The 24,905-nt window shown below is 31.4% G+C and overlaps 1 protein-coding gene across 6 annotated transcripts; it reads left to right on the forward strand.

The window, feature by feature from the left end:
- The first annotated feature begins 170 nt into the window (after window positions 1–170).
- LOC143058893 (heterogeneous nuclear ribonucleoprotein L-like) lies at window positions 171–24,117 on the forward strand. 6 transcript variants are annotated; one of them, XM_076232371.1, is made up of 18 exons: window positions 171–303; window positions 1,562–1,671; window positions 2,118–2,166; window positions 2,744–2,782; window positions 3,690–3,790; window positions 6,604–6,682; window positions 7,522–7,704; window positions 8,050–8,113; window positions 9,056–9,094; window positions 12,383–12,436; window positions 13,058–13,437; window positions 14,424–14,579; window positions 15,427–15,548; window positions 16,321–16,451; window positions 18,546–18,619; window positions 19,675–19,732; window positions 21,513–21,608; window positions 22,877–24,117. In XM_076232371.1, the coding sequence occupies exons 1-18, from the start codon at window positions 241–243 to the stop codon at window positions 23,005–23,007; spliced, it is 1,929 nt and encodes a 642-aa protein (XP_076088486.1). In that variant the 5' UTR covers window positions 171–240; the 3' UTR covers window positions 23,008–24,117. The 6 variants fall into 6 exon arrangements, with proteins under 6 accessions (XP_076088486.1, XP_076088481.1, XP_076088482.1 ...); XM_076232366.1 differs by lacking the exon at window positions 18,546–18,619 and adding an exon at window positions 17,626–17,699 and having other exon boundaries at window positions 180–303; XM_076232367.1 differs by having other exon boundaries at window positions 180–303; window positions 13,061–13,437.
- Window positions 24,118–24,905: the final 788 nt, after the last annotated feature.

Genomic DNA, 24,905 nt, shown 5'->3' on the forward strand with positions numbered 1-24,905 from the left:
ACATCCCAACATCAAAAAGAAACTCAGTACAGAATTGAGAGTACTCGCAGTTACTGACAGCTATATCTCAAATAATGTTCCTTTTTAATATTAGCTGTATGTTACACAAACTTGTTTCGGCCGCTTAAATTATCCAATCCCTGTACGTATAAAATCGGCATGATCGAACTTTCCGGAATTATTTATCATTCCGTCATTGTCACGACATTTATTCTCTCCTTCGCACATTTGCAAATAAAAATGGCCGGATACGAGGGTCATGTTAATAAAAGACAAAGAGTTGACGATGCACATTATGACAGAGTAAGTTTATGTTTATATGTTGATAAATCAATCCATCTGTTGATAAAATCACAAATTCTCTAAGTTGCAGTACGAATATGTTGGAACAAGGATCGTAAGTTTGACCGCGTGGGTAGGGGAGACAATTCACCATAGTTATTGATTATTAACTTTTATTGTCTCTTATTTCTCTTGGAATGTGTCTTTCGTTCTTTGACATTTACTTTTAATAGTTAACTTTGATGGTTTCTGGATTAATTCAAAGATTTTCTAATTTTAAATGTTTTAAAATGCCAAAACGAACATGACGAAAATTCAAAATTCGAATAAATTTGCTAAATTTCGAAAGAAATATCTGTGTGTTTACTATCTGTGTTTACAAAGTTCATTAGCAATGATTAGTGTGTTATAACTTGTATATGTTTAAGGTTTTATATTTCTATTTATAATGTTTATATAATGTAAAAATATATGTCCTAGATATTTACAAACATGTTCCATAGAAAAAAAGGAGGCAAAATTGCCATTCAAAATTATGTAAAGGGAAAGATCGTCCGATTCCATCTTAACAATTGTCAAGAAATATGCGTGACAGAAGCTTCCAAATTTCAGCAGCATCAAATGATTACCATAATATTCTGTCTTTCCATGCACCATCAAAGAATGGAACGCTCTCCCTCCTGGGGTAATATCAGCGCCGTCAGTGGAGGCTTTTAAAGCCTTGGTGACAAAGCTGAATGCAATTCAAAAAATATGGGGGGAAGGGGGGAGGTGTTCATATGCTCGCCAAAGTCATGGAGAAATATTCAGTTTGTTGATTGTGACCATTGTCTGGTACAAGGAGAAGAAGCAGAACAAGTGACACTCGCTTCATGACAGTCCCTTCATACCTACATGTAGGTTAGAAGAATTGCTGATATATTCAAGCAAAGCTAACATCTATTCCACCTAAGTCCAAAGAATCAAGTCTTGAAAGATTTTTTATTTGCTGTGATGCCATCCTATGTCATAATGCTGAAGGCATTTTTTGGGCACTTGTATGAGGAAAGAAAATAGATTGTACATTTAATGAAAGAGATCGGAAAATACATATTAACTTTTTGTCATTTCCTTTTCCGATCTCTTTCATTAAATGTACAGACAAAAAGTTAATATGTATTTTATAGCGTAAAATTTATAATTCCTAATTAAAATCTTCAAAATTGCATGCTTGACTTGTCTTTTTTGTCAAAAATTATTTTCTCTTTTGATGTTGAAATTCTCACTCTTTTACTTTCAGGAAGACCGACACAACCCTGAACCATCACCTGTGGTCCATGTTAGGGGATTATCGGAATATATTACTGAGGCAGATTTGATGCAGGCTGTGCAGCATTTTGGAACTGTTAAGTATGTGTTAAGTATTAACGATTTAATGATGCATGTATAAAATGTACATCAGACTATACTTATTATGTATTTTAAAGGAAGAATTTATACCTGGGCATAAAGAAAAAAAATTCTGCTCTTTGGTTAGGTTGTTGTCTCTTTGAAACATTCCTCATTTCCTCAATTTCAAAATTGCTGTACAACATATATCCTTTGAACATTTTGAAAGGAGTTCTCCATTGAGTGAAGTTATAAATTATTTTAGAGGTTTTGGCACCTGGCATGAGTCACAGTACCAACAAGTTGTGTCAGTGGAGGTTTGTTACAAACTCAATGTTTTCTTTAAATAATTTTGTAACTACTTGTTCCATAAAAACTGAGATAAAAAAATTGCTGCTTGTATTTGTTCATGAAGCACATGTTATATGTATCGTGGTTATTAAGTAATTGTGGTTTTCTTTTCACAGCTACATTATGATGATGGGGAAGAGACACCAGGCTCTAGTTGAATTTGCGGTAAGTATGGAATAAAAAAGGTACACATGAATAGGATTAATAGTTGGTGGTATAAGCGTTGTAATTTAAATGTGTCGTCATATGAGTTTGTAACCCAGCAGCACCAGTAAGCCAAGAACACACTATTTGTAAAGATAAAAATAATATATGACCCAATGAAAAAAGAAATAGAAATGATAAACATCAGTCATAAAAACACTATACAGAAAATTTCAATGGAGTGTCCATAACATGAATAACTAAAAAAAAAACTGAGGGTGAATCATGCTCCATAATATACATGTAAATTACCTAAAAATCTTGGAAGCTGAAGTTCTGTGTTAGCTATCTTAAGCTCCACTGCCAAAACTCAAAATGACAAGTTTCTATTATTTTTTTAACAAGGTTTGAAAATATAGATTTTGTTTACCACATGCTAGAAATAACAAGATCTCCAAATATTTTTTATCAGAAAGAATTCTGAAAATATGCAAGAGAGTATTAGGAAGTATGAGGATGTCTTGGCGTAAAGTAGAGGAGTTGCAAAATAACTAGTTAAGCAGTAAATATCCTAAAATGGTTTTATTTTTCTCTACAGGATATATCTGGAGCAAAGAACTGTGTCAACTATTCCTTAGTAAGTATGAAAATAAGTTTGGTCATATTTATGCAATAAGTATGTTTAGATTTTCCATCCAAAAAAATTAAGGGACCTTATATAATTAGGGTGGGTTTTCTTCTGTCACAATCTTGAAAAAAAAAGAGTTTTCAGAGTCTTGGTATGCTATTTCACATGCTTATAAACCTGAACTTCAAATATAAGTTTTTCAATGAACCATTGCTGTCCGGTTTAATATTTTTTTCACATATTGTTATGAAATAAGTTAGTAATGATAACAACTGATATAAATAATAAAATTGAGAAAGGAAATGGGGAATGTGTCAAAGCGACAGCAACCCGACTATAGAGCAAACAACAGCCAAAGGCCACCAATGGGTCTTCAATGTAGCGAGAAACTCCCGCACCTGTAGGTGTCCTTCACCTGGCCCCTTAAAAAATATGTATACTACATTATAGTACAGTGATAAAGGACCTCATACTAAACTTTGAATTATACACAAGAAACTAGAATTAAAAATTAAAAAGGTTTGGTTAAAACTTTTAGAGAAATATTCTCATACAAATGTCAGGGGCTGTGCTTGAAATAGGGCCAGTTGGAAAACTATTAACTTGTACCTTTTAGTTATGACCCCCTTTGAAACAAAGTCGATTTCTTTTCGCGATTTTCGAGAGTAAAAAAAAAATCGCGAATATAAATAGTCACGAATATGTAAAACTTATTTCTTAATTAACTTCCTCAGGTAAATTTGATAATTGCGAAATTGGCTAGATCTACAGGGCTAAACGCGAAATAAAATATCCCAAAAATAAGTTGGTTTACAGTATATGAAAATAATAATAGAAATTAAGAAAATTGGATTGATGATAAAATATTTTAACCATTTTATTAAATGAAATTTAATGTTTTTATGTTGATTTTCAGAACAATCCAATTTATGTTGGACAACAAGCAGCATTTTTCAACTACTCCACCAGTCAAAGAATTCAAAGGCCAGCACCTGGGTATAATGATCCCAATTACATGTAAATTGTAGAACCGTTTGTTAGTCAGGAAAATTATCTATAGATATTGTATAATCTAGGCATTGTCTAGAATGTAGAATTCTATATACTGTTAAGGAAAATTCAGAAACATTTGTGTTGATTATCAATGAATTTCGGTAAATGCCGTATACAAATAACTCCTTCAAAAAGTAAAATAACAAAAATAATGAATTGTTAAAAAAACTGCGAAAATTTAAACATCACAAACATTTCTGAATTTTCAATTGTTATTTTATAATTTAGGCTTTGCCTAGAAAGTGAGCTCAGCAGTTTTCTGCATTTCCTAAATCAACTCTTGCACCCTTTGAACCGATAACAACACGATTATTTTTTATAAATGCTCATTGTGTAATTCAAAAATACTGATGATGTGAAAAAGATATTGTAAAAATTTAACACAGAAGCAAGATGGAAATTGCTATCATAGCATTTTATAAAACATTTTTTGTAACTTTTTACAATATACATGAGCTTTACCTTGCTGCTATCCGAAGCATACTCAGTGATTTTGCTAGCGCTCGTCACTTTCGTATTTTACGAAAGAGTTTTCTCATTGACGAAAGTATTTCAAATCAATTTCGTCACTTTAATTTTGAAAGTGTAAAAAAAATTTCGCAATAAAAACTAGAAATCTACCTGTCTTCATGTTTTTGACAAGTTTATGACCTCCAGGTAATTAACATTTTCAACAGGTGTTACAAGTTGTGATTACAACTAATCCGCTTATCGCCATCAGATGGGTCACTTATCCGTAATTTATTAATTAACCCCATAATTGAATGACCATCATAATTATTTCCCCAGGAAAATTAGTCAGTCGGCATTTCAACAACCAGGAGAATAATTTCTTCATTTAATCAAAAATGTAACAACCCGGACAGCAAATTCGCATTTGAATTTCAATATTTCCCAAACGATCACAATCTGAAGTTAGTTTGTCGTAGATTCGTCATTCAAAGGCATTTTCGTCATATTTTATTTAAATTTTCATCAAAAACTTTCGACAATTTCCATTTAAAATAAAGAACTTTAATGTGTTTATTAAAAAAGTTCACGAGAAATGTTAAACAGGTGCTTCCTGTATTGTGTTCTACGCATGCGTGAAAGTATTCGTATGACTATTTATAGACATTAAAAACGTAAAATACGAAATCATTTAGAATCAATTAAACGAGAGAGACAAATATATATCTCTTACTAAAGGAATTTAAATCGAAAAATTATAATTTCCTGATGAATCCGGACTCGTTTTGAATTTATTATCCACGTGTCACTTCCCGTTTTCGTTTCATTTTAAAACCGAAAGTAGTAAACGTGATCTATTGTTGATTTGTTTACAACCTCCTTTCAATCATTATAATCGTTCCAAAAAGGATTTTATACATCTCCAACTTGATAGAAATCATTTCCAAATATCGACTTAGACGTTTTATAAGGATAATGATTATGCAGTGAAGCAATCATTGCAAATTAATTACTGCTGTGATTCCTTGTTTAAAAAAAATAGAATCCATGCAACTTTTGTTGATCAGGATGACCCCTGGAACAAACTGAAGAGAAATTGTGAACTAAATTTCTGGATTCCATGTCAGAATCTTTCATAATAATGGCTAATACAGTCAAATCATACAATAACTGCCAATCATGCTGGTGCCTCAATCCCTTAAAATCTGACTAAGTCAAAAGATGAAGCTAGTAAAATACATCATTGGTTCATTGCTTTTACACAAAATAAGGTTGATTTTAATAGCGCGCAAAAGTGACTAAAGCCCTCAAAATCCTAGCTTAAACCCTGAGCATACTGATTCCTTTAACTATAAGGTGGGTATCACCAGTAAGGTGGTCAGGATGAGGAGGCAAGGAAAGGGTGGGTGGGAATTTCCTAAAGTTGGTCATCAGGTGAAATAAGTGTCAATTTTGATGATTTCTTGACCATGAATACCCAGGAATGCTGGTAAAGGTTTCCAGCTGTAGTCTGCCTGTAGAGTTGACCCCAGTTAACAAATTGACCCCAACAGTTGTAAGGTTGTAGTGAAACTGTTCTTCGTTCAGCAGTCTAAAGAAGTTTATTTAAACCAAAAAAACGGAACTTCATGATTTTTTTTTAGGCCTCTGAACTTCCTATGTAAGACACCAAAGGGAAGCCCTCCCCTCAAGAAAACCGAATTTTATCTGATTTCAATTTTCCAAGTCTATATTTGAGCTCAGAAGGCAATTTATGCATGAGAAACGTGACTATAGATAGCTCCAGGTTGACGGAACAATTATAACTTTCGAAATAAGTATCATAAAGTTGACTTCTTTAAGTATGTAAGGCCATTGGAGCCAAATAACGGTGGTTTGGGTACGCCCGTCATATGATGGTCACAGCATGGTAAGGGTTAAGTTCTGTTTGAGCTCACTTCATGTTTTAACAACGTTGCAACTTTTTTTTAACCACACATAAGTTAATTTAGTTTTCTTTGTTACTCATTGGTTAAAATATACATATATAACTTTTGTGGTCTACCTGTGATCCTATGATCTTATTATTTAATGAGCAAGCCTCAAAGAAGGAACACTATAAGTTATCAAAGTATTGATTTAGCAATTTAATTTTAGCCAACATATTATTTCAAAATCAGAAAATAAACAGATTCCACTAATGTATTTTTTGTAGGATGAAATACTCCTCTCTCAACATTCAAATATGAAAAATTGTACTCTTTTAATAGTGACAAAATATGCCACTCCTGATTCAGAAGGAAAATCCATATGTTTATATTTACAAATTATTATATTATTTTTTACAGGATGGGAGATGATCCAAATAGACCACCAAACCATATACTATTGTTCACAGTCCTGAATCCACAGTATCCAATCACTGTGGTAAGTACAACAGTTTTGATTGGTCTATTTATAAAGTCTTTATTGAACAACAGTTTTGATTGGTCTACCAAATAATGAGATATAATGTATGTATCATCTTTTACCATCCTGTACAGCACAGACTAAGCTTTGATAAGTTGCTTTGTTTTCTGTACATGCAATAGTGAATAAAAGTCTTAAAATCAATATAATAAATTATAATAATGGCCATTAAATTTCATTTTGAAATTTTAACCAGAATTAGTGGAACAAATTGTTAAAATTTGAAAATAAATCCAGGAGACATGTTTTTATTTTATAAATTCATGATCAAACAGAGAGATGCTATTGTTGCTAGGGAGGCTACCGATATCATTTCCCCAATAAATGAGCTGGCAATTTGCTGTTTCAGAATCAAATTCTTTTAATATTTTCATAACAACATGAATGGATAAAACGTCTTAAACATTGGAAATTCAGAATGTCATTTTCATGTTGGGGTAGGAATTAGACTGCATATACATGATATAGTCCTTTTAGATTCTAAAACTCCAAATAAACCCATATATAATAAAAAAATTTACCACTGGGCTAATCTTTGTATTCAATCATCAACCAATGAAAAACTATTTTATACATCTGAGTTTGGAAAGTTTATTGTACTGGAAATTCAGAAATTATTGAATTCAATTTTTATTGCCATTTTGTCATTTTAGACTTGAATGCAATATTGAGAAAAGTCCTCTTTAATTCATAAAAAAAACATTCAAGATGCGAGTTTAAATTATTGCAATTATAAACCTGTTGCATTTTTCACAATAATTTCTGAATTTACAGTAATTGTTTTCTCTTTTTTTTAGGATGTCATGCAGACAATTTGTTCAGCTCATGGTCAAGTTCTGAGAATAGTCATCTTCAAGAAGAATGGTGTCCAGGCTATGATTGAGTTTGAGAATGTTGACTGTGCTACAAGGGCCAAGCAGGCATTGAATGGAGCAGATATCTACTCTGGTTGTTGTACTCTCAAGATTGAGTTTGCTAATGTAAGAATTAGGATTAACCATTAAAAACGTATTCTTTTCCTGGAACAAATTTACTTGTCTACTTATCCATATGATTCTTGAAGATCCAGTAATAATACTAAAAAATCTAGATTAATTCCACCAAATGTTAATTTGCTTGGTGCATTTCAGATTATCATGATTATCACATCAGATAATATCTTCGAACTTATCTATTGTTATCGTCTTTTGACAGAATTTATTTAAGGGGTAGGTACTTAAAATTCTCTTGTGATTTAATTTTCTGACTGACAATAGTGCGGCAATGCAAGTACATGTAGTTGTATATTATTTTGTATGCAAAATTTGTTGTTTCTTCTATTCCAGCAAACAAGACTAAATGTTATCAGAAATGACTCGGAAAGTTGGGACTACACAAACCCCAATCTAGGTAAGATTTGTAATATGGTGTAACCATTTTTTCACCAAAATCCACACATTCAAAAAGTGAGACTTAGGTATGGTGTTTTCTGATCAGTGGCTACAACAATTTGTAAAAGTTTGTGATTAGGTCTGTTTAAGTGGACCCACTTATGTTTAGTTAAAAGATATTTGGTATGCAGATGTACAAATATCAGTATATCTCTTTTCAATGTAGATTTTTTTACCCTTCAGTCATAGTCTTTTTACTTTGAAATCTTTGTCTTATTTACATGCTAAAGTTTGGGATAAAGTTAGTTTAAGGGAAATCACTTCTGATTAGTCAAAGATATTTGGTATGCAGTTGTATAAGCATTAGCATATCTTATTTTCACAGAATTTCTAGGCCTTGTAACTTTAGTCCTGGTTCTTTTTCATAATTTACATGTTCAAGAATTGCTATTTCAATTTTAACATTTACATTTTGCTTTCGAGATTACATACAGGCGTGACATATCTTTGTGTCAACAATTTATTTATACTTCATATGGCCTTCTTTTACTTTAAGGGTCCCTATACTTTAGAGTTAAGGATCATTCATGGTTATGGTTAGGTAAGGGGATGTTTTAGGTTACGGTTAGGGCTAGTGTTAGGATTAGGTATGGGTGAGGGTAAGGTTTGGGGTTAAGGATAGTTAAGTATAGCTCTTTATGGGTTGGGACCCCTAAAGTAAAAGAAGGCCCTTCATATGATGATTTTTTGATTTTCCTAATTCCACCTGAAAAGTTCAAACAAAACTTACGAACCAATAGAAAAGGTTCAAACAAAATTAACCAACCAATAGAAAAGGTTCAAACAAATTTAACCAACCAATAGAAAAGGTTCAAACAAAAGTAATCAACCTATAGAAAAGGTTCAAACAAAACCAACCAATAGAAAGAATGAATTGATTTTCATCGTCACTTTCTTTAAGATAAAAAACATGGTATTGAGGAAACTACATCTGTTAATGGTATGTCTGTCATAATGTGTAAAGGATAGATCCAGTGTTAAAACTGTATAAAATAATATTTCCTAAGGGGACATGATCTTATATGGAAAAGTATTTAAAAAAAAATACATAAAATATTTTCTAAGCATGATAATGAAATTTCATGTAAAAAATGCTAATATCCTGTAACGGAGGATAGATTTGAAATATTTTTAATTTATTCTAGACGACTTTTTGTAAAGGTTTCTTCATTTAATACCTGGATCTGAGCCTTTGACTATTTTTTTGTTGTTATTCATTGAGAGTTCAGTTTTGTATTGTTGTTGACAACTTAGTTTTATACATATAAAGCATTATTTGTGACAAACAGGTTATTAAAATTTTCATGAATAATTGTTTGAATTATGTTGTTTTTATGTTTATGGGTAAAATTACTTGTAAAATAACATTGAAACATTAATTTTGCATACATTGTTACAAGAACATTGAAACTCTTCATTTACAACTTTCACGTTTAAGTACAATTTGAAATTATATACTGAATATTTCACCCAAACATCACTTTTCCACTTTCATTTATTTTACCCCCCCGAGTGTGAGAGGTTATGGATCTTCCATTTTGTCAAACCAAAGACTAAATTGATATTTGCTAATTTTTTGGGGAAGGTTGAGTATATATGAGAAATATCAAGACAGTTTAAGTAATAAGAAAAAGCCAGTCCAGTCTGAAATGTAACAGGTCAAGCTTTGAAAATCTAGAAAATTTCCTATATTTTTTCAGCAAATTTTTTACGAACATAGAAAAGTAAAATTTTAAATTGTACTTAAACTCCCAGCACATAACTGTAGTTCTATATTTTTTTCATTACACTTGTACATTCTGTAACAATAACAATTACATTGTAAACTATTTTACAAGACAGCGTTTACATTTTGAAAAATGACATTGTAATTTTTTGTAATTACACAAAACATGATTGTACAATATTGATACAAATACTTTTAACATGTTTTTGAATATTGCTATTAGATTTTTTACCTGTAATAAAATGTTGATACATTACCTTTTTACATGTACTTCGACAAAGCATATATGAAATTAAATGGGTAGATTTAATATTATTTTTACTAGATCTAAATAATAACAACTAAAAGATATATACAGTTTACATTTTAAACAACTTTTGCATATAATGAACATTTGACTTGTACAATTGAGTAATATGAAAACTGATATTTAATCTCCAAAATTAACAACCTTCAAAAGAAAACACTAAAATATATCAGTTTGGAAAAGAAACACATTATTCTCATGTTAAATTCAGATGAAAAAAAAATTATTCTCAAACTTTGATGTCCATTTCTACAGTATATAATTCAAAAACAGAACCATGTATGTTCTAAATATAGAAATAAAGAGAACAAAACTACAAATATGCTGAAATTTGACGCTCAGGAAAAGATATTTACCTGTAAAATGTACTTTTTCATTCATATTTGTAAAAAGAACTATTCACTGTTTACCAGAAATTGTTTTGAAATAAAATTTTGATATTGGTTAGACTTCAAAGTATACAATAAAAAAGTGCTCGTAAGAGAGACAATGGAATTTGTACAATCAATTTTCTTGGTAAACAGTGACCAATTATTTCACATGTACCTTTTAAAATTCATTTCACTACATCAAGATTCAGCGTTTTACTTGGAAACATAGTTCTGTGGATTATTACCTAGCTAGCAGTATGGAAAATATGAAAAATACGTGATTAAACAAACATTGAAATAAAAGCTTACTTGTGGATGCCAAATGGATGAAGCCTGAAAGATGATAGCTTATGCAATACCTCGAAATGCTTTTGCAGAAACCAGAATAAAAATACATGTATTTCAACATACAAAATAATTCCAGTCATTAGCCTACTCTCATAGAAATATAGATATGATGGATTTCACAATTGTTTTACAAATCAAAATCTTAAAATAGACCTTCCAGCTTCTCAAAACTTGCAGAATCAATGAAGACTCAAACAGACCAATCAAGACCAGGATTACTACCTTGAAATTTCATACAAAATGAACTGTGACATATATGGAGTTTATACTATACCACAAGAAGAAACAAATCATTTGCTTGATACCTATAAATGGATTTACCTACAATACTTGTTTATCAATCTGAAAACGAAAAAAAATCAAGGCTGGAAAGTAAACAATAAATCTCTACGGAAGTTTCATCCAAATCCCACAAAGACAGACCATAGACAACATAACAATCACCCAATGGGAAATTAAACTCAAACAGACCAATCAAAACAGGGGTTACAAAAACAAAAACCTCTCTTTATAATGTACTGATTGTTTTGATTGGTTATTTATTAACAGCACCATGGGAACAACTTGGATGCAGACTTCTTCAAGTCCTGTATAGTGGATGAGTCATCAGTGGTGTACAAGATCCAACTGAGGCATTATATTATAGATTAGAATGTTACAAACATGTAAACAACCACACAAACATTTGCAGTTTCTTTATTGACATACATTGTCCATGATTGCTATGAGATGTGTTTATATACTTTCTTACATTCTACATCGGGATTACCATGAAACTTATTTAGTGATCAATTTGTTTTACTCCTAGAAAATGCTGTAGAAAGTTGTTATATTTTCAGATATATGTTTATTTTTTTAAGCAAAAAAATGGGAATTTCAAATCTGTTATTATAGAAAGAAAAAAATTGGCTTGTCCAAATATACACTGTTAAGATTACTTAGTTATTTTACATTTTATTTAAAGAGACCCAAGAAGTATTTACTTTCATGACATACAAATACTGTACTTTGATAATCATAATTGACTTTCATATAAAACCAAGAAATTCCAAAACTTGACACATTTAAAAATAACACCTAGAATTATTATTTCGAATCAATGAGTTCTAGAAAAGTAGTGGTCAAAGGTTTTCACCATAAAAATTTTGCAAAGGATACACTTAATTTTGATATTTTACAATAGAAATAATAGTGAGGACTAGCAAATTTTGTTCAAGCACCATCAGGGAAAAAAGATTTAATGAACTCTGGCATTTGATGTTGAATAGTGAAGAATTCCACACATAATGTTATATTTATGAATATATAAAAGTCGGGGAGAATACATTGAAATAATTGTAATCATGAGTTCTTGCAATGAAACAAAAGGATGATTTTAGCTTAACATTCTTGGAATAAATATCGATCATAAAATTGAGAAGTGAGATATACTGATAGTTTTGTTTTATTTTGAAATTTGGAATTGTATTTGTACAGGAAATGAACCAGCAGGAGCAGGACGACCTCTTCTACCAGATCCTAGATATCAAGGTTGGCAAGTCTTTTATGGTTTATTGCATACTCAATGTGACTGAAAGTTTGAAAAAAATATACAGCATTTCGAAGTTTAATTAAACTGAATTAAATCCAAAAGTATGCATCCCTAGGGTGAATGGCATAATCTGATAGGTTAAATATTTGGTTTAAAGTACTGAACATGAAAAATTGTTTTGACTTGATTTATAGGAACAAACATTGGTCCTGAATAAAAACTTTTAAAGTTTATTGAAATTTAACAAAAATATCACAAAACATTTCTATTTTCATAAATAACAGAATTGAGTCAATGTTAACAAATGATTTTTTTTATCACAATACTGATTTAAACATTTCTAATTCTAACTAAGAATTTATTAATCCTATAAAATGCTTTATAGATATAGGAAGATGTGGTAAGAGTGCCAATGAGACAATTCTCCACCCAAGTAACAATTTATTAAATTAAACCTTTATAGGTTAAGGTACAGCCTTTCACACAGAGCCTTAGCTCACACCGAAACAGCAAGCTTTGAAGGGACCCAAAAATACGTGTAAAACCATTCAAAGGGGATAAATATACGATTGAATGTATATGAAAAGTTACTGTAGGTTATATTTACAACTTTGAATCAGCAGGGTCAGGACCACCACCACCACAAGGAGGATACTCCCAAGGCCAAGGAGGGTACCAACAACCTCCAAGTTCAGGATATGGACCACCTCCACCACCACAGGGAGGTGGATATGGAGGAGCCCAGGGAGGATATGGTCAGAACCAAGGCTATGGAGCCCCACAGGGAGGTTACGGAGCACCTCCATCAGGAGGCTATGGTGCACCACCACCACAGAACAGTTATGGTGGTGGAGGAGGAGGTTATGGTGAAGGAGATGGATACGGAGGAGGTTATAATTCAGGACCACCTCCCAGAGGTGGAGGTGGATATGATGACAGGTATCCACCAAGAGATGGAGGATACAGGGATAGAGGGAGCTATGATTCTGGAGATAGAAGGGTAAGAATAGAAACTGCAGTATACTATAAACATATAAACAAACAAGTTATTGTGTTCCATTTATTTTTTCAAACTTTCCTTAGTAGTACAATATCACAAAGATAAATCTTCATGAATATGCTGAACTCATATCCTTAGAAATACAGCAAGAAAATCGTCAAAAATAAATTTCCACTTACTGATTAATGATTAATCAGCTAGAAAGGGCTTAATGCTATATAAAGTATACACATAAAAATATAATCCAAAGGGCTGCAGTTCACACTGGCTAAGGCAGGACCCCCTCCGGTCAAGCTTCAGTAATTCCCTATATAATTAACCAAAATTTTCCAAGAAAATGGGGTGGCCCCTCCCCCTTGAATAAGCCTCTGTTTATAGAAACCTTTGTGAAATGTTTTTATAGTCTGAAGAACAAGATAGCAACAGATGCTCACAAAACACCACCCCCTTAGGGTTGCAGTCTTGTAATTGACTGCTCCATAGGCTTACATGCAAAACAGCTGATCTTTGAAAATTAAAAAATTAAAAATGCTACATAGAAAATTTGTTGCATGTTCATATCATGTATGTACTAATGTGAAATTGTGATTTGATCGAGAAAAAAAAGAGGGTCATGCCACGAAGAATAAAAAGTTACGTAATCCTGAAGTCAAAACATTTTTTTTCTACTTTCTGTTTGCTATTTTTACTAGGCCGCACCACTTCCAGTAAACATGATATCCTTTCACTTTCCTGGATTGATATCCTCCAAAAGATGCAAGATTTTTTTAAAGTCTATATATATGTTTCAATTCAGCATAAACCTATAATCAAACAGAAAAAATTGAGTTCAGAAAAAAATTCAGAAAAAAATGCACTATTTTGTTTCCCTCCATGTTTTGACATGCACCGAAAACTGGATTGTAATACAAGACTGGTACCTTTAGGTGACATTTAAGGCTGTAGGGAAATTATTTCTAATAAACAAGATATTCTATTTGTTACAGGGAGGTAGAGGTGGTTACAGATCAGGTTACAGTGATGGACCCCCTGGAGCTAGTGGACTCTCCCAGGGAGCAGTAATTATGGTGTATGGATTAGACAATGAAATGAATTGTGAACGCCTGTTTAATCTCTTCTGTCTCTATGGCAATGTTGTCAGGGTATGTATCTATATTTAGAGCTATTTTCCTAATGCATGTAGTTTAAAGGTTTGGTTAGCTGGCTTGCTTTATATAAAAAAGAAGATGTGGTATGATTGCCAATGAGACAACTCTCCACAATAGACCAAATGACACAGAAATTATAAACAACTATCTATAGGTCATTTGTATAAATGTTTGCTCAAGCATAGTAATTGTAATCAATACAGAGGTGTGGATTTAACTTGCATAATATTATTGGATGCTTGAGCAAATATTTATTCAAACAAAACAAGCAAGCCAACCAAACCTTTAAACTACATGCATTAGGAAAATAACTGTAACTCTTTTATCTCCATGGTAGGATAAGTGTTTGATATACCATACAAAGGTAGACATGCATGAGACAATTTCCAAAATATACTAACACTATTTACTAAATGTATATATTTCAGAATTAATGAAAGTCACTCAAAATCATTGTTATTGATAATTATTTTTAAAGCAATCAAACTCGTGTCCTGGAAAATCAGGAATAATGCTGGAAATCCAAGATTGGGGCTAAAAACTTTCAACTGTGTACATCCTTTGAATAAGCAGTGTTGACGCTGATGAATAAAACAAAAAACAAATAAATGGTGAAAGGATTAGTTCCTCTTTTAAAATGTGTCTTAAAACAAAAATATTTCACCAAAGCGTTTATAGTTTTAATCAAACTCATCAGAGATACTAGACTTGCAATTTTATAGACCAAATCCAGATATACAAAAGACTCATCTGATTAAAAAATGTAGAGGGCTAATAAATAAAATATGAAATTGACAGTTGATAAGTTGTAGTATGAAATGATGTTTATTATTTCTTTCAGATTAAGTTTTTGAAGAGCAAGGATAATGCTGCTATGGTACAGATGGGTGATGCTCTGGCAGTTGATAGGTGTATGAACATGCTTAATAATACATACTTCTTTGGAAACAAACTACAGTTAGGGTAAGTATTCAATTGAAAGACTGAATGTTGTTTGTTTGATGTCCAGTTGCAAATATTTCATAAATATAAGAAGATGTAGTATGAATGCAAATGAGACAAATCTTCATCCAAGTCACAATTTACAATTTACAAAAGTAAACCATTATAGATCAGAGTAGGGCCTTAAAAACGGAGCCTTGGCCCACACCAAACACTAAGCTATAAAAGGCCCCAAAAATTACTAGTGTTAAACCATTCAAACGGGAAAACCAACATTCTAAGGGCTATTCCAAAAAAAAAATGTATGGGGGGGGGGGGGGGGGGGGGGTTGGAAGGCACATTATATTAGTAATGCATGGGTGATGGGTATCAGAGCAACTTTTCAGACTATAATGCACTATAATTCTCAAATACAATTGTCTGGGGTGGCGGGTGCTGACAAAAACTGCCTTCCAACACCCCCATACATTTTTTTCTGGAATAGCCCTAATGTATATAAGAAACGAGAATGAATATTCAAGAAGATGGTCATTGATCTTATTAATTTCTCTTTGTTGTTGACTCTATTGATTTTAATTGGTGCAATAGAATTATGAACATTCTTATAATTCCCATCCAAATGATCAAAATGTCCAATTTGATTATTGTTAAACTTTATAATGTCGAATAATGTTGAAAATTTGGTAATTTCTGTTTAATTTGAGATTAAACCCTGTTGTAGATTTGTTCGAAGTGTTCCTAAAAGATCTAGGAATAATAAGCCAAGATTGTACAATTATATGTTTCTTTTCAGACATTCTAAACAAGCTTTCCTTAAGGATGTAGCTCAACCACATGATTTACCTGACAACACCACTTCATTTAAAGATTTCATGGGAAGTAGGAACAACAGATTCTCTAATCCTGAAGCAGCAAGCAAAAATCATATCCTTTTCGTGAAATTGTTACTGTCTATTGCTTTAATTTCTGTTACACAGAATACAGGAAATACAAACATTTGTCTCTCAAAATGCATCTCTAATTTTCTGTTTCAAATCTAATGCATATTGGGTAATATTTTCAAAAATGTACACCAAAGTGTTGTGATTTGGTTAAAAGTGTGATGCAATTTAAATTCAACCAATGATGTGACCTTATTTTCATTTTTGTGCAATTGTGGCGGCTGTCCTTTCTTTCAATCTATGTTGCAGAGAATGCAGATAATACTTAAGGGGTCATACTTTGGTTCAGGGAGATAACTCTTTAAATCAGTTAAGCGTTTGTAAAAGTCAAGTTCATCAATGTATTTTAAGCATTTACATGAAACAGATTGAAAATAGTCTATGTAACCTAGAAGCTTAGAATATATTTTTGAAAATGGTTGACACAAACGTACTGATGATTTTAAGAGTTATTTCCCTTAACCTAGGTCTACCTCCTTAAATGTGTCACTCCTACTGCTCCTCTGAAATGAAAGTCCCTTGTGTAATGATTATGAAATTATAAGAATGCTTGCTTCATCTCTGTTAGTTGATGTTGTGGTAAGGAATTTACATTTGTCTTCCATTGATTTTTTTGCTGTTAAAAGATGCAGTGAATAAATAGTTATTCATGTTATTATTACTATTAGTTACTGAAAGGGTACAATTAAAAAGACAATTTGGAAAAAAGGACAGAAAAAAATGTTTGGCGAAAAAATGTCACTCACTTGATGATGAAGTATTTTGAATGGTCCAACTACTATGTCATGAATATACATTTCAAGACAACATTGAAAATATAAACAAAACTAAAAATACAACTTTAAAACAAGCATAAGTTTGGTTGATGAGAACTGATTTTCAAAACTTAGATTAAAAAGACTAAAATTCCCTCTGCTTTTAGGGGTTTGATATATTTGGACCTGATTTGAAATCTAGACTAGGTAATAAGAGAACAAAAGTCAATATTTATGAAAATCTTTTCTCTTTCAAAAATGATTTGGTGAAGGTTTTTGTCAAATATTTAAAAAAAAAATGAGCTTGGTTTGCAAATGAGTTTCTGTTTCACAAAGTATTAAAACATTTTCCTGCTAGACAGAAATCTAACCTTTAAATTTTTCTCCTTAACCAGTGTCTAAGTATAGTAGCGTCGTCCAAAATACTTCATTTCTTTAATACTCCACCAACCATTACAGAGGAAGAAATTTCTGAGGTATTGTTTTAAAACATATTGAGTGACACGTTTCTCTACAAACTGCTATTTTGCTGTACTGCATTGCAAGTTTTATATGTAAATTTGGCTTAAAATATCGGTCAATGATAAATTTTTATTGTAATTTTAACTCATTGGTAGTTTGGGGTACAGCAAAATATGGTTTTATTAATTAACTGGTACAAATTCTTTTAAAAATGTTCATTCAGCGCATATCAAGATTATTTATATTTGTTTTATAAACTACATTAAATTGCTATCTACATTAAAAAAAAATTTAAAAATCATGTTCCAAAATTTTTACACAGGTTAGAAAATATAAGAATTTGTACCAATCTTGGCGTTCAAACTAATTGAATACAATATTTTTTACTAACACAAATATAGTTCTGTTTTTTTTTGTTTTTTTTTCTTTACATCAGAACTGAATTCTCTTTTTGATGTTATGTTGGTACATGTGTTGAATAAAGATATATAAGGGCTATTCCATTATGTGAGAGGTTAGGAAGAGATGTTCTTTTTTTGGTCATGGGTTAAGGTTTATGTCATTAAAAGAATGGAGGATTGTTGGAAGGATAGTTTTATTTTTGAGATGACCTGTGGGTCATGAAGGGCTATATGCATTTGATATATGCAAAATTACTAATATTAAGTAGGTGTGTAAAAAAAGGGGATTTGGAAGTCCTTCCCTACTGAAGCACATTCAATTTAATGGAATAGCCCTAACAAATAAAGATCCATTATGTTTTAGCAGAATCAAACTTTAAACTAGTTTGTGTTATATGGCCAGATTAAAAATGCAGTTCCATAACTGATGTTCTATAGCATTTCCTTAACACTGTTCAAGTATTGTAGCACCGACTGAAATGCTTTACATGTATAACATCCCACCTAACTTTTCTGAAGATGAAGTCCTAGAGGTAATGTGAAAACTCTGTCCATATAAAAAAAAACTAAAATCACCAAAATACTGAACATGCGAGGAAAATTCAAAAAGAAAAGTCCCTAATCAAATGGAAAAATCAAAAGCTCAAATACATCAAAAGAATGGATAACAACTGTCATATTCTGGACTTGGTACAGGCATTTACTAATGTAGAAAATGGTGAATTGAACCTGGTTCTATAGATAGCTAAACCTCTCACTTGTATGACAGTTGCATCAAAATAGGTTATGTACCATGTCCTACCTTCTTTTATGTGTGACATTGTTGTCAATAGATATGAAAGAGTACTTCTTCAATTTTCGTTCAATGGATTGTCTTAATTCTGTATGAGAGATATAATCCTATTGCATGTAGTTTTAAAGTTTGGGTGACTTCCTTGCTTTGTATGTGTAATTGTTTGATCAAGCATTGTAATTAAGATTGACATCTGCCATCAATAGAAAGTTTGGGACTCAGCTTGTATAATGTTATTGGATGCTTGAACAAATGTTTGTCAAACAAAGCAAGCAAGCCAACCAAACCTTTAATCTACATGCATTAGGAAAACAGCTGTAAGTAAAATTGCATTGTGACAATTGCCATACCTGTCGTGTTTACATTTTCCATTTACAAACTTGAGATATTATAGATTGGCTATAAAATTTCAGTAAAATATATTACTTCAGATACTTTGATTACTATTCACACTCTTTCATTTATGATAGAACAAAAATATTTTACATTGCCTATGAGGTGATGTCATTTAAGTGAAATTCAGTTGAAGCCAAACAAACACAGAGCTGTCTTTAATTTGTTTTAATAGTTGCATGCTTTTATGCATGAATGCAGCAACAGGTCACTATTAGATTTTACCAAGACAATAACCTTTTGAAACTAAATAACCAGAGAGAAAATTTAAGACCGAGAATTTAAAATATTGCACACCATAAACAGGTAGACTTGAATGAAATTAAATGATTCAGGACTGTGGCCATCTGCCACTTGTGATATTAATTGTATTTTCTGATAATATTTTATGTTTTGTTTTAGTTATTTGACAGAAGTGGAGCAAAGAAACCATCCAAAGTTAAAATCTTTCCCAGTAAAAGTAAGTACAATTTACCCTACAGTGTGATCGAGTTTTTCAAAGATGACTTATATGACTTTATTGCTTGTTTGAAAAAAAGTTGGGACATATTATTTAATCAATTTTAAAAAATAGAGACAACAAATTCTGAAGACGTCAATTTTGACACTCCTGGAAAAGCAGAAAACACAGGGATAAACGATAAAACACTTATGTAATTGTATTCAGTTCTCAGTTTATTTATTTATTTATTTTAGTGAATTCTTTATTTTGTGGATTAATAAACATTTTAAATTAGTATAGTTTTGACTAACCGGTTACCCGGATAATCGTTTGACCGATTAACTGGTCAACCGGTAATTAAAGTTGATGTTTGAAGGCCTTCAAATGTTCGTTTTTATAATACGATTAAGGAAAGTTAGTTCTTTTGCATTATAAGGCTTGTCTATGAAGATTCATGGCAAAGTTCAACAATACAGCGTATCTATACTATGGCGTTTGTAATAACTTCATTTTGAAAAAAAGCCTTCTTTAATATCTTGTCAAATTGAAAATGTATGAAACCGATGATACTTTCATATTATCTTGATGGCTCACAAAATAATGTGAAGTGTTTGAACTTGAAATTATTAAGCCTGTGACTCTTACCATCAAGTACAATGTATACGTTAATTTCATTCACATTAATTTGCATTTTCACGATTTAATTGTTGGCCTTTTTTTTCTTTCTTTATTATTTCAATAGTCAGGATTTAACACCACCCTTACAGCACCACCTGACTAAGGTGTTACAGGGTTTCAAATATATAACAACAAAAGACTATTGTTTTATCAAGATTTACACAAACACAAATATAACTTTTTTTCTCTCTCTCTCTTTCACTCTCTCTCTTCTTCTTTCTCACTCTCTCTTTCTCTTTTTTTCAAAATCTCTTCATATAGAAATATATATAGATTATTTAATAGAAGAAAAAAAAGGTTTACATGTGCTATGCATATATTACATGTTGTTTGCTCTGTTCCACAAATTTCTGTTGGCATTTCTTTGAAAGTATGACAAGGCCTTCCAAGATGGAGGTTGCACATTCAGATGTAGGTCTTGAACTTCACAATATTAGATAAAAAATTAAATAATTATAGATTATCGTTGATAATCTCAAAGAGATTGATTTTTCTCGCTTGAGCCGGTACAGCGAAAGCGAGATAAGCAATCGAGTTGAGATGACCAATGATAATCTGTTTATCGCTATTTTACCTATGATGACGTGTCAATTTCATTAGCAACGCCACATGCCTCCTTAGTTTCTAGCGATAATTATCCATCTCAAGCGAGTAGCATGATATGAAAAATTATCACAAAAAAATATAAAGGAAAAATGCACAAAATAGCGATAATGAAGGATATTGGATATCGTCAAATTTAATCTGATTGCTAATTTAAAGTTTCTGTTTTTAAAAAACATAATTACTAATTATGTTGACTTAAGATCTTGCTTTAAGCTGATAGACATGTTGTCTAAGTTCTAATTAATTTCATGTTTATTGAATTAACAATAGCAATCAATATACTTGATAATTGATCTGTCAAATTTATTACCAGGATGATAATTTTTAAATAGAACAAAATTATTAATGATTTCAATACACATTTATATAAAATCTACTAGAATTGACAAAAAGTTTGGTTAACCGGTTAGCATTTTTGGTGTTCGATATTCGTTCTTTCCGATGATTAACCGGTTAACCATTGACAACACTATTTTAAATGCATTACTTATGATTATTTATTTTTATATTTAAGGTGAAAGAAGTTGTACTGGTCTATGTGAATTTGAGAGTAAAGCCTGGGCCATCGAGGCTCTGATCTTGACAAACCATGTTTCTATAGATAATCCAAGTAAGTCAGAAAATAAATATATCACTTGAATATAATGATTTAAGGTTATCTACTTGAGGGTGTTAGAAAAATTGAAATTTACTCATAAGCTTAATATAAGGTGGACCATGACAAAAATATAACCTTTAATAAAATAAGGAGATGAGGTATAATTGCCAATGAGACAACTATTGACCAAAGTTTAAATTAAGTGGATGTAAGCAATTGTTGGCAACCTTTAACAATGAGAAAAACCAATACTGTAAAGTCAGCTGTAAAAAGCCAGACTTAAAAAATATGAAACGATTCAATTGATAAAAATGACCGCCTAATTTATAATAAAACAAGTATAACAGACATGAACCAACCACAACGGTTGAACTACAGGATCCTGACTTGAGACAAGCACTTAAGGTGGTACCTAACACTACAGGGAGATAACTCTTTAAAATCAGCTAAACGTTTTAATTACGTTGGAGTGTTAAGGAAATATTAAGCTTCTCAATGATCAAAATTAGTGTCTGTCAAACTGCTATATAACTAGTGTAATTTTTCTGATAAAATGGTTGGTTCAAATTTTTTGAAATTTTTATATTTTTGTCAAAGGGTCAAAGTAACTACTTTGTCAAAATTTTATGAAAATTAAACGAGCCAAATAAATTTTAGTGTAAGTGTTGGGTACCACCTAAAATAATTTGGTGGGGTTAAACTTTTTGTATGTGCTCAACCTTCCCCTTACCTGGGACATTGGTGTAACTGTACAACATAAGAACAAACTAAAAAAAAAATCAATTGAAAAAGGCTTAACTCATCAGATTGATACAAAGTTTGTTTACCATCTATTGAAAGAAGAACATTTGCTAAAAAAAAAACCAAAAAAAAAAACAATAGATGACTCGGTCATTAACTTTAACAATTATGCAATGCTTTTGTTATAATTGCACAGTAAGAGTTTGTTGTCTCCATCTATGCTGATTGACCTCATGTCTACCTGGGTAACTCACAAACCAAACTCAATTAGTCTATGATATTTTCAATCATGCAATAAATAATTCTAGATAATTCTGCCTCTAATAATACCAGAATTATGAATTGAGGGTCAACAACAAGTAGGCATAAACATTTTAAGTACAAATTACAAATTTATTCATCAAAAAACAATTTTACAAACCAATAGCCTGTAGAAATGGGTTAATTCATCTGAGCCGTGATTTATTTTATGATTTTCAAATTCATATCATTGCTGATGTAATTAGACTGTGTCATAATATGTACATTTCTTTCTTCAGCTGGTAAGGCACCATTTATATTCAAATTGTGCTTCTCACCAAACACCATCTCAGAGGTTGGAGAAAGACGAGAGAGGATGGAGAGAGTCAGAGGAGGAGGAGACAGAGGGGATAGAGAAGATAGGGAATGAATAGGTCATGTGATTTGGTCATGTGATATGACCATGTGATGTCAGACATTTTGTCTGATATATTGTTGTTTTCATTGGTATACCCTGTTACAGTATACGTGTGTGTATGACATCCAATTTCACTGAAACATTTCATTTGATATTGAATAGATTTTCATTCCATAATTATGACAAAAGAAATCTGTTTTCAAGATCTTTGTTATTCATCATAAAAATCATGTGTTAAAAAATGTAATAGGTTAAACTAATTTCCACTGTTGTTTTCATATTTGTAACAAGATAGGCTGTCTCTAGAAAGTTGTTTTCAGAGGTCTTTAATAGGATAAGTTTTATATTTTATTCATTATCTTCATTTTCACATCACATTCATATATGAAATCAGATAATCTCAAGTGGGCAACTAAACATGGCAGAGAATATTTTCATATTACACAAAAATGTTAATGTGGTTGATGACATTTTACTAATAATAAGATCCCATTTTGAACTGACTGATATTTTGATGGAAATTTTGAGGCCACAAATAAGGAGAAATGTCACCTGTTATGATGTTTTGTGCTGTAAACATGTATTATACTTCATTCATCTCATTATTGTAGTCAAATTAGTAGTACAACCATGTGTTGGATTGCAGGAGTCTCAGCAATCATGATCCATTATTTGTATTGCCCATCTCCTGTATGTTTGTTGTACAATTTTTAATTCAATCAATTCATCAGAACTCATACACAATGCTTAGAAATACCATTGAAAGATAAATTTTTACTCTTAAGGTCTTGTTATCACTATAAGATTTAATACATTTATATTGTCAGTGATTTAGATAATCATGTACGAAGGTGTGGATGGGGGTTTACATGATGGAGAAAAATTACATAAAGATAAAAGAAATAGTTCATTGCAAATAATTATAGATGGCAGAATCTCATTAAACCTTTCAGTTTTGGAGGAGAGTACAACCACTTTTTAATTGCATGTGCTAATACATATTCAGAAAGTGAAGTATCCTATCAATGGTATTTTTAGTCCATGTGTAATGTATATTTTAACTAATGAATTTTTCTGTAGAATTAATATTTCTTATTGAAATAAAAAGACAATTTTGCATACCAGATATTGTTATCTATAATACTAAAATTACGAGGTCCAATTTGTCAGCCGTCATCGGGTAAAAACGACAAATCAAAGAATTCAACTCTATATATAAATAATATAGGACAATGGTGTAGATTAAAAATTACACCACTCCAGACCCTTTTGTTTTCCACATAATTAATATTGCCAATAATTAACAAGTTCCAGGTCTAATCCGATACCGATACCAATAGTATATTCACGTGTTAGCTATTACCTTATCTGTACATTCCGCATTTGACAGGCGCACCACCAAACGGTGTATTTAGGATTTTACTATATACACGGGTCATAATCAAAGGCTTGACACTACTAAATTCAATCATTGTCAAATTGTTCCCTATTGTAGCTTTATTCAGCAATCAGCAAGACTTTCTAAGATAACTAATAAAAGGACAATGCTGTTGATTAAAAAATACCCCATTCCTGGATAGCCTGGACCTTTTGTTTTCCAAATAATTAATATTTCCAATAATTGATAAGTTCCAGGTCGACGGGTTCAAACAGAAAGATTTGAAAGCAGAGAAAACTGTGTATCTTATAATCGACATGACTTTATCAGATGACAATACCAATTACTAAAATAAGGCTTAGGCATAGTTATATACTTTAATTCAGTCACGGACCCGCGAAATCACGTGTGTGTACTTGTTTAATCTAAGTTTTCATGCGCAACTATGCCCCACCTCCGATAGTAGGGAAGAAAGTGTTTGAAAAGTGAACATTGTAAAATTTGGATAATTTTGAAGCAATTTTTAAAGACA

Source organism: Mytilus galloprovincialis, chromosome 14 (assembly GCF_965363235.1).
Source record: "Mytilus galloprovincialis chromosome 14, xbMytGall1.hap1.1, whole genome shotgun sequence".
NCBI lineage: Eukaryota > Metazoa > Mollusca > Bivalvia > Mytilida > Mytilidae > Mytilus > Mytilus galloprovincialis.